General features: G+C 41.4%; 1 protein-coding gene across 1 annotated transcript in view; it reads left to right on the top strand.

Moving 5' to 3' along the window:
* Positions 1-15556, top strand: part of PDE11A (phosphodiesterase 11A) — a 447087-nt gene that overhangs the window by 355485 nt on the left and 76046 nt on the right. The window contains exon 13 of the mRNA XM_007190409.2: positions 11942-12051. Coding sequence (XP_007190471.1) covers positions 11942-12051 — 110 coding nt within the window. The remainder of the gene's footprint in view (positions 1-11941; positions 12052-15556) is intronic.

Raw genomic sequence — 15556 nt, 5'->3', positions numbered from 1 at the left:
ACTTGATCAGGGAAGAAAAAGTGAACTTAATTCCCTCATCAATTCTAACTTCTGGAATACGACCTCAGTAGGCAAACTGGCAAAATGATAACCTACTTTTCTCCATGAGTGGGCACTAATGCTTCAGGTACTCCTGAAGACTGTTAGGGTCTTTCACTGTTTTGTTCTCATCAGTGATTTTATTTCCATTCTAGTTATCTCATATTCCATTTGTATGTGTTGAGTTAGAACCAAAAAATGAAAGTAAAAAATCATCATACATTAACCCCTGGATTCATTCATTCAGCCTGAGTCACAAAGCCAAGAAAGCATGGCGCATGTGCATGAAATTTTCCTCTAGATGGCACTCCAAGGCAAAGTTTCCCAGCCAGTTGCCTGGAAAGGAGTGGGGGGGAGGGGGGAAACCTTACCAACATTCCCTGAAAATGCTTCTTTTCTTCTAAGACAAGAAATACTGAGACACACACGCCACACTCTTTTCTTAAAAGAGACACCAACAAAGCCAGTGTGTCCGAAAAGAGCCCCTCCTATCAAGACGGACCTGTATTAGGGCTGCCTCCTTGCCCGCAGAGGCTATTAGTGTAAATAGTACGGCACTCTCCATGTGTCTAACATCTGTGGGTATGTATTTTTCCAAGCCCATTGTCTCCGGGAATGGGAAGATGCACATTTGTGTGTCATTGATGAGCAAAGTATGACACGATGTACAACTGAGCAAGCAAATTATACGTATAAGAACCGGTTTCCCAACCTTTAACCCTAAAATAATTTCAAACACAGAATATAAAGTTATTCATTCATTCATAATCATGTTTTGCAAAAGTATTCCACCTCATGTTTAGGTAACAAAGAGGTTTTGTTCCTTTAGAAATTAAAAAGAAAAAGAACAAACTGCATTGTAGGATAGGCAATTTGATGCATAAACGGTGGAAATTTAGTTCACTGGGAATCCTGTTAATGACTTATTAAATTATTACAAGCCTCTGGCCTGAAATTCCAAATATTAAAATGAAAGCTTCAATCTTATTCTTTGCTTCTAAAGAGATATTTAGGTAGTTAAAATTTACCAAATATTTTTAATTCCTCGGATAAATGCAGTCTGCAGTGCCAGTTACTATTTGTGTTTAAAACAGGGAATAAAAACCTGCAGATAGATCAAGAATAATTATACAAATTCTCTTTATTTATAGAAGCTTGTAGAATAAATATTCCAGCAAGCACATACATAATGAGAGACGATAAGCACATTTCTTATATGCACAATGTAGACCAGATACAGGAACCGACCATGCTTTTGTTTGTATTCTGTCAAATAAAAAGGCATGTGGTGATGCCAAGGTTGCAGAGGCGTTTTTCGGTTTTATAAATGATGTATGAGCTCTGACAGATTTAGTCAGATTTAATCTGACAGATTTCTGATATGGAAAAACAGGTTTCCTTAAGAGTCAGTATTCTTCACTATCCCATAAATGTACTCATTAGCACTTTGGGCCGCGCCCAGTATCCTGTAGGGCTCAATAAAGATTCACTGAATGAGTGGATTCAGCTTAGGGTGATATTATTCAGGGACCCATGCTGCTCAGTGTCCAGTTTTTCAAAAAACTATAAAATGATGAACAACTATCATTGCTAGAAATCTTGTTCTTTCTTCCTATCGCACTAAGGTTCAGCTAGGGTTCATATAGAATATTATGATCTTGTAGAATTCACTGGATATGAAAAGAGACGAGCACATGATCACATTAAAATTTATGGTGGTGCTGGCGGCCTGGTGCTGGTTGGGAATTGCAGTTAAACACTAATAATAACCAAGTATCGCAGCAAACACATTGACACCTCCTGACATTTACTGGGGGCTTCTTAAATCTTAAATGTGGGGGTAGCACGTTTAAGTCCATATTTGGGTTGTCAACAAGGTTATTTTCAGAGATAAGCCGAGCCATTTTACTGATAATTCAAACTAGAGAGCAGAAGGGACGTTTAGGAAGAAAAATCCGTCCTGTTCACTAGCTTGAGGATAATGTGCTGTCCTCTGTCTGCCATTTGCAGGGAAGTCCTTGATTTTTTAGGTAGAAAATTCCTTCTGGAAGGAGATCTTAGAAGCACAGTTGTAATTCTTCCTCCCCTTCCAACCCAGAGAAGGACAGAAGCAGTTGAATTTTCAAATAAAATATTTTTGCTCAATAACCAGAATCCTAATCTTGACGGAAATCTAGTTTCTTTGTAGATTGTAACGTTGGAAGGTACAAAGAGATCTACGGTTTTGTTCTGTAATTCACAGTAACAAAGTAACAAACAATAACAGTATTTATTATCATCAAACATCACTTTACATCGCATTTCCTTATCACTATAAGTAGTAACTAGTTATATTTACTTTATAATAAATAGCAGCATTATCAGAATAATACAATAAAATCTGTATGTTAGAAACACCAATTCTTTAATCGTCATGTAGGTATATCTTGAATTCCAATGTAACTTCAAAGAAGGCAAATTTTTAATTTAGGAAAGGAGTGATTTTTAATGCTTTTGCAGAATATCAGCACTGGGCACTATGGAGCTAATTAATTTGAATACTGTGTTTAAATTACATTTAAGACTCTGGCTTTTAATCATTTAAGAAGGGTTCTATTTTTATTCTCTCTGGCCACCTCTCAGAGCTCCAGTGAGGCACCCCATGCTTCTAGCTGACATTCCCTTTATCCACACTTATTTTACAAAAGGAAAAAGGCAAAGCCGCACATACTTAATAACCTGGTGTGCTAATAATCAAACAAACAATTGGGCAGAAGGATAATGCAATCCATTTCCTCACACAGGAGAGTACCCTCCATAACTCACTTTAAGCGCTGCCATTCGTGAGTTATGGGTCATTCCCTTTCTAGTGAAAATAAATTCTCCCGCACCATCAGCCAGAGCTGAGTATTTTTCTTAGGACACGTAAATTGTAAAAGTGTATGAACATAATCATGCCGGTGTTTCAGGGAGAGTATAAGCTCTTGTCCATGGACACAGGCTTGTCAGGAAATGTTTGTGGTTTCAGGGCTGGGGCTGCCTAGTTACAATATAGGATTTTTGATTACAGTGAATTTATTCCTGAGATTTTTATGGTGTTGGTAAACTGCTTAATCTGTCACTCTGTATTTTATGACGCCAGCCAAATCCTCCAGGTCAGGGAGACCCAGGAGTAGAGCCCCAGTCATTTTTCACAGCCTCCATTTTCCATGGTTTATGACTTAGTAGCGGCACCTTCTTGAGGCTGAAACTTGGCACCTAAGGGTGTCAAGCTGGGAACTTTTAAAAGTTTTTTTTCACTAGTCTCGTGTTTAATTTTAGCTCAATGATGCCTAATAAAAATTTGGGTAAGTTTTGAAGAGGCCTCATATTCTTGAAATTCATCAACCTGGCTTTTTTGTGTCACTTGGAGAGGACTGTCTGTCTGCACAATTAACATGCACCAGGTGATCTGCTTCATTTTCTGTGCTCACACACCGCATGTTATATTATATTCAATTCACTCGTAATTTATCATAAAATATAATCCATATTTCTAAACATGAAAAAACATGCTATCTTTATCCAAAAAATCATAAAGCGCATATATTCTTAGTATTGCAAACTGAGTCCTTAAGAATCTAATATGGTTTTTCTTTTGTCTCTTTTTGAAATACAGTATGCATGCTACATACATGTAGCTTTGTTTTTCGTATTATCTAAATTGAAGTAAAAAACTCAATTTTTAAAGTCTTAAGATAGTTACTCTGAAATTTTCCTTTTACCATTTGTATTTGTTTTCACACATTTTATCGAAATATGAGAGCAGAGATATATTGACTGATTTTTCTTTGACCACATCAAGACCTCTTGAGAATGAAATAAAGAGTATTGACAGATGCCAGAGGTTTGCCTTGAAATATTCTAGCAAACAGACAAAACCGTGCATGTGAAGAGATAGCTGAAACAAGATAGTGGAACATGGCTTCCTCCTGAAGTTAGGTAATGAGTACATGGGGGTTCAATACAGAATTCTATTTTTCATATGCTTTTAACTTTACAAAATAGCTGATTTTATAAAATTAGGATAACAAGTAGGTTAAAAATTAAGTCAAGGAGGTGGTTAAAAAATAACTAAATAAAATTGATAACAATCAATTCATTTTTTAAAATTCATGCATCATCTACTCAAACATACATACTTGTACCAGTTTTGCTGCCTTGCCATTCTGAGACTTACAAGCATTTGCAATATCATTTGAGATTCAGAGACAAGTTGTGTCCAAAACATGACTTAGGTTTTGCAATTTAATAATAAGTGCCTTCAGGAGCTTCTGGTTGTAAAAGAAAGTATGTAAGTGTAGACTGTAAGGTCTTCCCAACTCTGAGCTTGATAAGGAAAGGATTATTGTGGACTTAAATCAGTATTTAATTAATGCCAAATCAATAATTGACTAATATCTTGAGAAGAAAGGGAATCAAATTTGATCAAAACTATCCGACTCCCGTGGAAATCAGACAGACTACAACTGGTTTGTGTTGTTATCGCGTGCTTTTGTGAAGGAGACATGTAAACATGGTGCTGGTGGTTGGTGATCCCCTAATAGCTGGTAAGGTTCTGGCATCTGGACCTGAAAATGGGACTGAAGTGCCTCGTTTTCAGCCTAGCAGACCCAAATATTGGCAGACAAACATTTCTGTAAACACCAAGGGAGTATGACCGTTAAATCTAGATGCTATGGTTTGTCCAGTAGGGTTTTTTCCCACAATGGAAGATTGCGCTTGTGTGAATATCTGTTCTTCTCCCCCTTGTGTTTTCATCACCCACTATCTCTGGTTGGCAAAGACAGGATCTTTTTTAAAAGGAAGATAGGATATGGCATTAAGCATAAATTTGTTCGTAGCACTCTTGGTAAGCAAATGAAATCTACTTCTATCTTAAAGCTTGAGAAAGTCCTCTGCCTAAAATCACTGCTTTGGAGCAAATTGAATAGGTTGGTATCCATCAGCCTGCCCCCAGGATTTACATGTTGAGAGGTGGCCATTCCATCTTGAAGCAAAAAAATAGATCCCAAAAAAAAGCACACTGGACTTGCTTTAAATGCCTGTGAAGCCCAAACTTGCCGGCTTAATTCTCTTACTACTCTGATCCACTCAACTGGGATATGGGCTGAATTGGGAGGGTGATTGAGGCACCCTTCTCACAGAACCTTCCATCCTTGTTAGGAGATCTAAGTTTCACTGATAGACACCGCATGTGAAGGATGGCCTAGCACAGCTGGACCAGCCATCAGCATTGTAATTTGCGACGTTCTTTAGAAGACCAACACACTTTGTATGTGGCATTTACAATGAAACCCTCAACAAGCATTCTTTGGCTACAGTAAATTTGATTTTAATAATATACCAAACAAAGGCCCCAGAGAGGGCCCCTGCAACACTGCATACCAGAAATTAAGAAACACCAGGAATTAAATGCTGCTTCTCTAAATGCTACCTTTCGGCCCCAAGCTCACATCATTTCTAAGGTATGAAGTCATGTTTAGATCAGTTGAGACATGATGACACGATTAGGGATATGGTGTGCAGATTCTTCTAGAGAAGGCACTTCCTTGAGAAACTATGTTCTTCCAAACCTCTTGGAATGGTCTGAGCAGTCCTCTTTGCTCTTCTAATCCAAGGAAAGAGAAAGATGAAGGGGAGAAGAAAGGCTCTACAAAAGCCCATCATGCTCTCTCTTAACCTCAGCCAATCCGTGGAAGGCTCCACTGCACTGCCCGCTGCCAGCATCCATGGAGGAGCATTTGGAGCCAAGGACCTTCTTCGGTTTGGAATTTCTGGGACCGTTAGGAATTTCCAGTACATCACTGGATTCCCTCCCTCTTAGTCCGCCATCTGCCAGATCTCAGAATCAACAGAATTATCCAGGAAATTCCTCGTCATTCAGTACCTCTGACAGCCAAGTTAAAAAGAAACGTGAAGGCAGAATTTCTGGCATCACTTTCTCAGATTCCCGCACCGTAGCTGCATACATGACAAGGGGTGTGCAGACCATGATGCACCATCTCCAGAAACAAAGCAGGAGCTAGCCACTCTCACCATCACTTTCTGCCACAAATTGCAACCCATGTTGTGAGAGTTTCTCACTAGAAAAGAGTGCTCCGTGGCACTCTTCTGGTTGGCACAAGGCATGACCAGACTATATGTGCAACAAGGGCCAGATGCACCTGTCTTCCTTAGCTCTCTGTTCCAACCTGCAATGGAGTAAACGCTGAATCAACATTTGCTCAATGAATAAATGAATGAATGGACACTTTTCAGGATGTCACTGTTTTATTCCAAGCTAGGACATATTGATGAAACACGGGCTTATTTCTAAAACAAAAAAGAATTTACATACACACACACATAATGTATATGTATTCTAATGAATAAACGTTCTTTATGGAAATTTTGGGCACAAAGGAAAAAATTTTTAAGTCATCCATGACCCCACTACTGGTAATATTTTGATGCACATCCTCACTGGTTTAAATTTTATGTTGACTAAATGGTAGGAAACTACTGTGTAGTTAAAGAAACCCTTCGAATCAATCTTATTGTTTGGGTCCTTTTGCGTTCCAGTGATTATATGCTCTAATGGCTGGGAATAAGGTTATGCCAGTATACATTTAACCCAGTGGAGGACTGTCACAGGAGACCTGCTCAGACGGTAGTCACAGGCTTTTCTGGAGAGGGTGACATGGCTCTGTATGCCGTGGCTATCTCTTTACTTAGCTATATGGTATTCACTGCTTTACCATATACCTATATATTTCTGATATGGACCGTGGGGGAATACAGGTGAGAGGATAGAATAAAGTAGTGGTCAATAAAAACCCATAATTATTGGATAAGGAGCAGCAAATATATCATTTTATTTGAAAATTAAAATAAAATAGAATTAAGCATAGGAGAAACACATTAACATATACTTCCTGCTGCCACTCTGTTCTCTTTTGAAAGTATGTTGTCTTCAGCAGGCAGTTGACTTTTTCTCCTCAGTGTGTGTTAGGTGTAGGTCAGAATGGATAGGACTAGAAAGAAGATGAATGAAGGTGGGGAGGGGCAAATGGACACTTAGTGGCAGGCGGATACTTTTCGGGCCTGACAATTCTCAGAAACCACTTACCAGGCAGCTTTAAGTCACAGTCAAGAGATAGGTGCTGCTTCAGTAACTCAGGTACCACAGTCAAGAGAGGTAAATATGTTTCGTGTGACGGTGTGTGTGCTGTGCTTCAGGGATTCTTTATTCCGAGGATCCAGAGGTGGGCTCCACGTTCTTTGAACACCATAAAATCAGAGCGTAATTTCAGGGAAGAAGGTCTGTGGCTTTTATTAAACTCTCAAAACTATCTGTGATACAAATAGTTTAAGAGCTAGATGCTGGGTTTCTAAGAAGGGACAGGGGTAGTGGGGGTGGCAGGAGTGGGTGCATAGAAACTTACAGCAAAATATAGTCCATCATATTATACAATGCGTGATAACCGATGGCTTAACAATGATTCAGGGTTTTGAACGTGAGTCTATTAGATGGCATTCGATTTTATCTTCCAATTAAATTTCTAGCTGAATTACCTTATTTTGACATTATCCCACCTCTATTCTTACTGTTCTAATTCACCAGCTAGTTCTAAACAGTAGCATTTTCACAGGCAACAATCTCTCTAAATTTCAGTGCATTTTCATTGTGTTTACAACACTGATTTCCAGAGTATCATGGATAATTATTTCATACTTGAGGGACTTTTAGGATTTACTTAGTAGTAGCAAGATCCAAACCCAACAAAACTGACTTACCTTTTCAAGGTGACAGAAATGACAGAGAAAGACATTTATATCCCCTCATCCTTTCAAAAATTATCCCAAAACAACAAGGAGAACAAGAAATGGACACAAATTCCACTTTTCATGGAGGGAGGATGGTTTGTAGATTAACAAAGAAAAGGAAGGTCCAACCCAAGTGCCTTCAGGGTGAAAGGGTGGAGGAAGGGGTACACATGAGAAACAGTGTCCCCCCAGGAGCTGTCAAAGCACAAGAACCAGAGGCATCAGATACCACAAACATGGGGTGAGGGGGAGTGAGGGGGTAATGAAAACACTGAGTCCCCAAGTCTCCATCCCCTCTCCATGTAGTCAGAGAACTACTCTTCCCCCATCTATTCAGGAAGCCAGAATATTTTCCAGAGAAACTGAACCCAAGACTTGGGGACACCAGTACAAGAAAAGTTAGCGTGAGGTGCACTTTGAAAGTAAGAGAATGAAGTGAAAGTCTACATCCTCAAAGGTGAGAAGCTACATACTCTTTTCTCAGGATGCCAACACCTGTGTTCACGCCATTACCAAGCACGAGATTGGAAAGTCCAGAGGAAGTGAGTTTAGATACTGCCACATGGGGACCTGCAGCAGGACCAGCTGGCCGTCTGCTAACCCTGGGGTGAGGTTAGCCATCTACAGACACCATCTCCAGGTGCGCGTGTGTGGCGAGCATAGCAGTGCTTTACTCTTCCGTGAGTAAGTAGACTACCAAGGATACCAGACATTTGAGGAAACCACCAAATACAGAGACAAGGAGTTCAGAGGTAACAGACAATTCAGGGAACAAAAGAGAATTTCAAAGGAATTATAATTAATATCTTCAAAAGAAGAGACCATAGTGCATCCATGAGAGAAGAATAGCATGCTATTAGAAAAGGAGCAGCAGACAGGAAAATGCTTATAAATTTAAAATATTATTACTCCTGGAAAGTAAGGGGAGAAAAGTCAATATGGGCAATGGGAAAGAAGAGACAAGAAAATAAGGAAATTGTACCACAATGTTCATTGCAGCTCTATTTACAATAGCCAGGACATGGAAGCAACCTAAGTGTCCATCGACAGATGAATGGATAAAGAAGATGTGGCGCATATATACAATGGAATATTACTCAGCCATAAAAAGAAACAAAATTGAGTTATTTGTAGTGAGGTGGATGGACCTAGAGTCTGTCATACAGAGTGAAGTAAGTCAGAAAGAGAAAAACAAATACCATATGCTAACACATGTATATGGAATCTAAAAAAAAAAAAAAAATGGTTCTGAAGAACCTATGGGCAGGACAGGAATAAAGACACAGACATAGAGAATGGACTTGAGGACACAGGGAGGGGGAAGGGTAAGCTGGGACGAAGTGAGAGAGTGGCCTGGACATATATACACTACCAAATGTAAAATAGATAGCTAGTGGGAAGCAGCCGCATAGCACAGGGAGATCAGCTCGGTGCTTTGTGACCACCTAGAGGGGTGGGATAGGGAGGGTGGGAGGGAGACCCAAGAGGGAGAAGATATGGGGATATATGTATATGTATAGCTGATTCACTTTGTTATACAGCAGAAACTAACACACCATTGTAAAGCAATTATACTCCAATAAAGATGTTTAAAAAAAAAAAGGAAAAGAAAATAAGGAAATCAATACAAGAAGTCCAATGTCCAACCAATTGGAGTGCCATTCAAATAGGACAGAAAAAATAGTGAAGTAGAAATTACTAAGGGAAAAAAAAAGATTACAAGAACATTATACTGAAGACAATGAGCCTTCAGATTGAAAGGGTTTATCAAGCAATGATGGGGAAAAAAGTCCCAAACCAAAGCAGATTTTTGTGAAACTGGCAAACCCCAGGCATAGAGAGAGGATTCTAAAAGAGAGAAAATCAAGTACCATTCAAAGGATTGGGAATAAGAATGATTTATACTTCTTAAAAGCAACTTTGGAAGTTAGGAAACATTAGAGCAGTCCTTCGAAATTCTGAGTGAAAATGTTGCAACCCAGAACTGTTAGGCAAGCCAACAACTGAGTAAAAGAATAGATTAAAGACATTTCAGTCATGCAAAGCCTCAAAAACATCAACTTCTTCAATGTAAAAGAAATAGTAACACCCTTTCTCATGAAGCCACTGGCAGATGTGTTCCCGCAAACTGAGAGAGAAAAACAAGGAAAGAGAAAGATGTGGGATGCAGGAGATAAGAGACCAACCCCAGGAGGGGCAAGCTGGCAGCAGACAGAGAATCCAGACCAAGGAACAGCGCAGGCCAAAGCAGGTAATCCCTGGGACAGGAAGGGATCTAATAAAATGTGTGACTGGAGAGTTGTACAGACGTGAGTCAACTTAGATGTTCAAAGAAATCTTAACTCCAGGAAATGAAAACATTTACATAACAAAGGAAACAATAATTGGATACCTAACGGGCTCCGCAGCGAATAATATTTAGAGTGACAATCAGGTAGGCAACGTCTGAGACCCAGGGCACATAAGTTTCTTTGTGCCTCAGTTACCTCATCTGAACTGGTGGATAATAAAATTCCTACATCACAGGTCTGTTACGAGAACTAAGTAAGTTAAACGGTTGTAATTCTCTTAGGACAGTGTTGGGCACACAGGAAGGATGAATAACCAAGTGCTAATAATATGTGTCTACTATACAGAAATATGGAGGAAAATACCTACCAAATTAGATAAAAAAGAAAACTGAAGGTGGTTGCCTTTGGGAATCAGGATAGGGGAAGGATGAGGGACCATTGTTTTTGGTTCTAAGTCTCTTACTACAACTTGAATTTTTAAAAACTATTACCGGTAATGTCTTAAATAGAATAAAATTAACTTAAAGCCAACAGCCAGCTCCAAATTTTAAAATGAAGGGCACACACAGCTTTAATATGGGCTACTTTATCCTCCCCAGATAACTTATTAACATTCCCATTTGCTATGCAAATGAAATTATACATATTTCTAAGTGTATCAGTGGGCCCAACTCAATCTTTTAAAATAAAATTGTCAACACAGAAACTTTATTATTCAGTTATTTCTGCAATAAAAACATAATTAACTAAAAAACAAAGTGTTCATTGCTGTAAGAGAAGTGTCTTAGGATCCTAGCTAGTGATGTTAGATGTGGAGAAAAAACACGCATGCAAAGGGAAGCAATTTGAACTCTACCTTTCCCCTCCTCCTGCCCTCTGATAAAGATTTTAATAAGTAATGAAATGGGAGACTTACAAAGTAAAAGGGGGAGACATAAAGGCCTTAGATCAAGAAAATACATAGACCTGCTTTTCCATAAGTTCACTTTCTCTTCTAAACTAATGAAAGGACAGCAGGAACCAGAGAACCATTTTGGCTCCTGATTATGTAATTACATCACACTGCCCCCCAGAGATATTACACCACACCCATGCATTTCACGAGCAAGCTACCAGAGGGTAATAGAAAAGAATTCCATGTAATGGATACTCCACCTGATCCTCATTCTGGGTTGCCTAATCCCCTGCCAAATTCTAGTTTTCAAGACACTCACTGCCTTGCTATCCGTATAAATTTCATCTGTCCTCCAAGCTAATATGAATTAAGATTTTTACAAGATAACTGCTAAAATATCATCATGTAACAGTTTGAGTACTTCTAAGCTGCTTCTTTTAATATATATATGTTTTAAAGGGGGGTTTTCTTTTGCCTGCTTTCATTTGAACGGCATCTGGTGGATATAGCATTCAGTTCTAAATTCACAGCCCCTTCTCTCCCCTACCCCTAGACGCTCATCATTTTGAAATGTCGAATCACAAAACACATTTTGCTCTGGGCCTTTGCCAAACTGTCACTGTATCTGGACAGCACAGCCTCTTCTCCAAAAAGGGAACAAAATAATCTGAACTCTGTCCTGGTGTGCCAGCCAGTGAAGCTAATTCATCACCTTGGGGACCCTGGGCTGTGCAACTGACCACCCAACTCACTGGTCGCGGGGGTGGCAGTTAATCATTCCCTTGAATGACGTGGGTATGAAAACAGAGCTGATGGCTGCTCAGCAGACGAGCCTTATCCGTCCTGCCTGCCCTGAGCAGTGACTGTTGCCGTTTTTCCATCTTCCCAGACCGCCGGGTTTCAAGAGATTCTGACCGAGGTGGAAATTTTAGCCGTGATTGTGGGATGCCTGTGTCATGACCTCGACCACAGGGGAACCAACAATGCCTTCCAAGCTAAGTAAGTGTTCTAATTGTTGTTATTTTAATGCATTTGCCTTTCTGTTCGGAGGCAAAGGTGACGAGTGCTAAAGAGTAAAGCATTAATTTCTGGCATCCGAGGCCAAGGCCACGCAGGCTTGGGTGCGTGTGTCAACAGGGCTCATCTATCTTTATAATTCCTTATTCTTCTTTTAATTGCAAATTTGCCCTTCATGTCATGCTTGTTGATTTGGTCTGTCTCTGCTGACCTCAGTCAGAAAACAAAGCTCAGATTTTAAAGGGTCTATTTTTTTTTATTCTCCCAGAATGTCTGCCTTCATGGCATTATAAGTTTCTTGGATTTGCTACTCTTTTTTTTTTTTTTTTAAAGTTGAGAGTTATTTTTTTTTTTTTTAAAGGATTTTCTTATTTATTTATTTATTTATTTATTTATTTTTGGCTGTGTTGGGTCTTCGGTTCGTGCGAGGGCTTTCTCCAGTTGCGGCAAGCGGGGGCCACTCTTCATCGCGGTGCGGGGACCGCTCTTCATCGCGGTGCGCGGGCCTTTCTCTATCGCGGCCCCTCCCGTCGCGGGGCACAGGCTCCAGACGCGCAGGCTCAGCAATTGTGGCTCACGGGCCCAGCTGCTCCGTGGCATGTGGGATCTTCCCAGACCAGGGCTCGAACCCGTGTCCCCTGCATTAGCAGGCAGATTCTCAACCACTGCGCCACCAGGGAAGCCCGGATTTGCTACTCTTGAAAGCTGGGTTTGAGACTATTAAAATAAAAGTGGAAATTTTATGAAGCAAAAGATCTCTTCCTTCCTCAATAGAATTTCTTCCAGGTTCTTTTGATGTTGGGTATGTAGAAACTGCAGTGAAATAGAGTGACATAGAAGGCAGAGGGTCCCTGGTCCTGCCAGGCCTCGTCGTACAGAATGGTGGGAAGCAAACAAAGGAATTCCACCAATACAGGTGATGTGAGGCACGTAATGCTCATGGACAAAATAATCTGTCACTAAACAAGTAGGACTGGTCCAGATAGCCATTGCTTGGTGGCTCACAATGTGGCCAAGGCCACAGAACTTACGGGTGCTGGAGATAAGACCAAAACCCAGGTCTCCTGGCTCTCACATTGAGGTTACAGTTTAATGTGCTTTTTACTACCTGTCTGCAAACAAAGTGATATGAGACTTCAGAGGCTAGGGAAAAACGTTTGGGGATGGAGGGACTAAGGAAGGCTTCAACAAAGAGGTAAGATCAGCTGTCAGATGACCAATTTCCAAGCCTGCGGAGCAGGTCTGCCTCTATAATCTGAAACCCCAGCAGCCCACTGTGTGTCAACAGGTACCTTTCAGCTCGTCACTTGTTTTGTTCCCCAAAACACCTACCTACTGAGGCCTTGGGGTCCTGGGCCCTTCTATTTGCTCCTGATCTCGCAGATGAATATTGATTTTGTGTCCCTCTATCTGCCTTGAATGCAGTAGCCCATCATTTCAACCTGCTCTTCTCCATGTCCTATAATTTCTTGACGCTCTTACCTTTCTGTGACAGTCAATCTGCAAAAACTCAGCCCTGGCTCAATCTAGCAATTTAATTTCTAGCTCTTCTGTCTAGACTTTCAAAGGCTTTGGGAGAAAGTGTCACAGTTGTGAGTTTAGGGCATACCCAATATATATTCTCCCAACTCACTAGGTGCTCAGTACTCCCCACCAATCTTTCTGGGTCCCTAGCCAGTTCCGTCCCCCACTGTTGTCAGCAGTTATAGATACCAAATGTTCTCTCTTCCTAAACCACCTCCTGTTCTACCCCCCTCCCCCACGCCACTCAGCAGATCACCTTGCTTCCTCCTTCACTGAGAAAATTGAGGCCATCAATCGAGAACTCCCTCAATTTCCTCCCCTGCCATGAACAAACTTATCTGTCTGGCCCCATCCTTTCCTCCTTCCCTCCTATCTCAGTGAAAGGGCTGTCCTTCCTCATATGTGAGGCTAATCCTTCCACCTCGGCCTTGGATCCCTTCTCCCTCCCTCCTCCGGGACCTTGCTCCATCAATCTTCCTTTCTCTACCCTGTATCTTCCTTCCCCCGTCAACTGGCTCTCAGCATCCTATCAATATGAACAGTTGTCCCCCATCTTGAAAAACCCCACTTCCATCCCGCTTCTCCCTCGAGCTTCTGCTCTACTTCTCTTCTTTCCTTTCCAGCCAGTCTTCTTGGAAAGTTGTCTGTTCCTTGTCTTTACTTCCCTCCCACATGGCTTCCAGTTCTGCCCACGAGGGGAGCAGCCCTCAGTAATGCCACCAATGAACAACGCCTTGTCCCAAAGCTGTTGGACACTCTTACTGTCCTTCTTTCTTGACCCTTCTTGCCATGAGACACATTTTGCCACTAGAGCTCCTCCTCCTTCCTAGAGCTCTCTCTCTTCCTCTGTCTGGGAGAGGAACACCTTCCATTCACCTTTCTAGTCTTTCTTCTCAGTTTGCTGCAAGGCCTCTCTCCTCCTGCCCCAGGCTTCGCTGGGCGTGTTCTCTCCTGTTCTGCTCCACGTTAGCCTTCTCGCTGGACCTCCACCCACCTGCTGCCCAGCCCCAAGCCCATACCTTTGGACCATAATTCTCTGCTTATCGCCACACACTTACTCCAGCTGCTTGAGGAGCACCTCCTATTTGAAGTCCCCCAGTCACCCCAATCCCAGTCTCTCCCTTTTTCTCTTATCCTCTATCCCAGTGAATGGCACCACCAGAAATCCGCAAGTCACCCAGATTCCCTCCTTAGCGCCCCCCAAAGTCGACATCTCTGCATTCTTAAAGTAACCACTGCTTCTTTTGCATCCCTCCTGGATTGCTACAACCAACAGCCTAACCCTTCTCCTCCAGTCTTTCCCCCTTGGCGCTCCAGAATGCTCTTTATAATTCACAGAGCTGATCAGATCACTCCTCTGCTTAAAAGATGTTCACTGGCCTTTTGTAACTTTCAGGATCATGTTCAGGTTCCTTAGTTTAGCCCTTAAGGCCCTTTTCAATCAGGCTCCTGCCCATTCCTCTGGCCCAGCAGTCACTCCTGCCATCCCACCCCCACCCAGGCATCCAGGTTCCAGACACAAGGGGCTACTTAAAGTGCTCTATGGGGTCCGGCTAGTTCCCTTCTCTCTGCTCCCAGTCGGCAGTTCCCCTTGCCCAGAATGCCCTTCCTCTTCTTCTTTCCCCCAAACTCCTCTAAAAGCACCACCCCCAGGGTTCTATCTCTGATGTACCTTCCCCTTGTCAATTTTCTGTGCCCACATCATGCCCTGGCTATGCTTTTCCAAAAGTGTGTATCTCACACCATGTTAGTTGCTGATTTACTGGTGTGTCTCCCCTCTTCTTGAGTCCCTGTGATGTGTACAAGTACCAGGAGCATAATAAACCCACAAGGAATGTTTGCTGAGTGAATGAATGAATGACAAATGCATGAATGGATGACGTTTTAACTATTTTAATATTGCTTTTCAACAGAGTTTCCTGATTTCTTCAACAAGTGCAACCTTTCATAAAATTATTATAAA

Source organism: Balaenoptera acutorostrata, chromosome 8, assembly GCF_949987535.1.
Source record: "Balaenoptera acutorostrata chromosome 8, mBalAcu1.1, whole genome shotgun sequence".
Classification (NCBI taxonomy): Eukaryota; Metazoa; Chordata; class Mammalia; order Artiodactyla; family Balaenopteridae; genus Balaenoptera; species Balaenoptera acutorostrata.
This window is presented reverse-complemented; position numbering and strand designations above follow the sequence as displayed.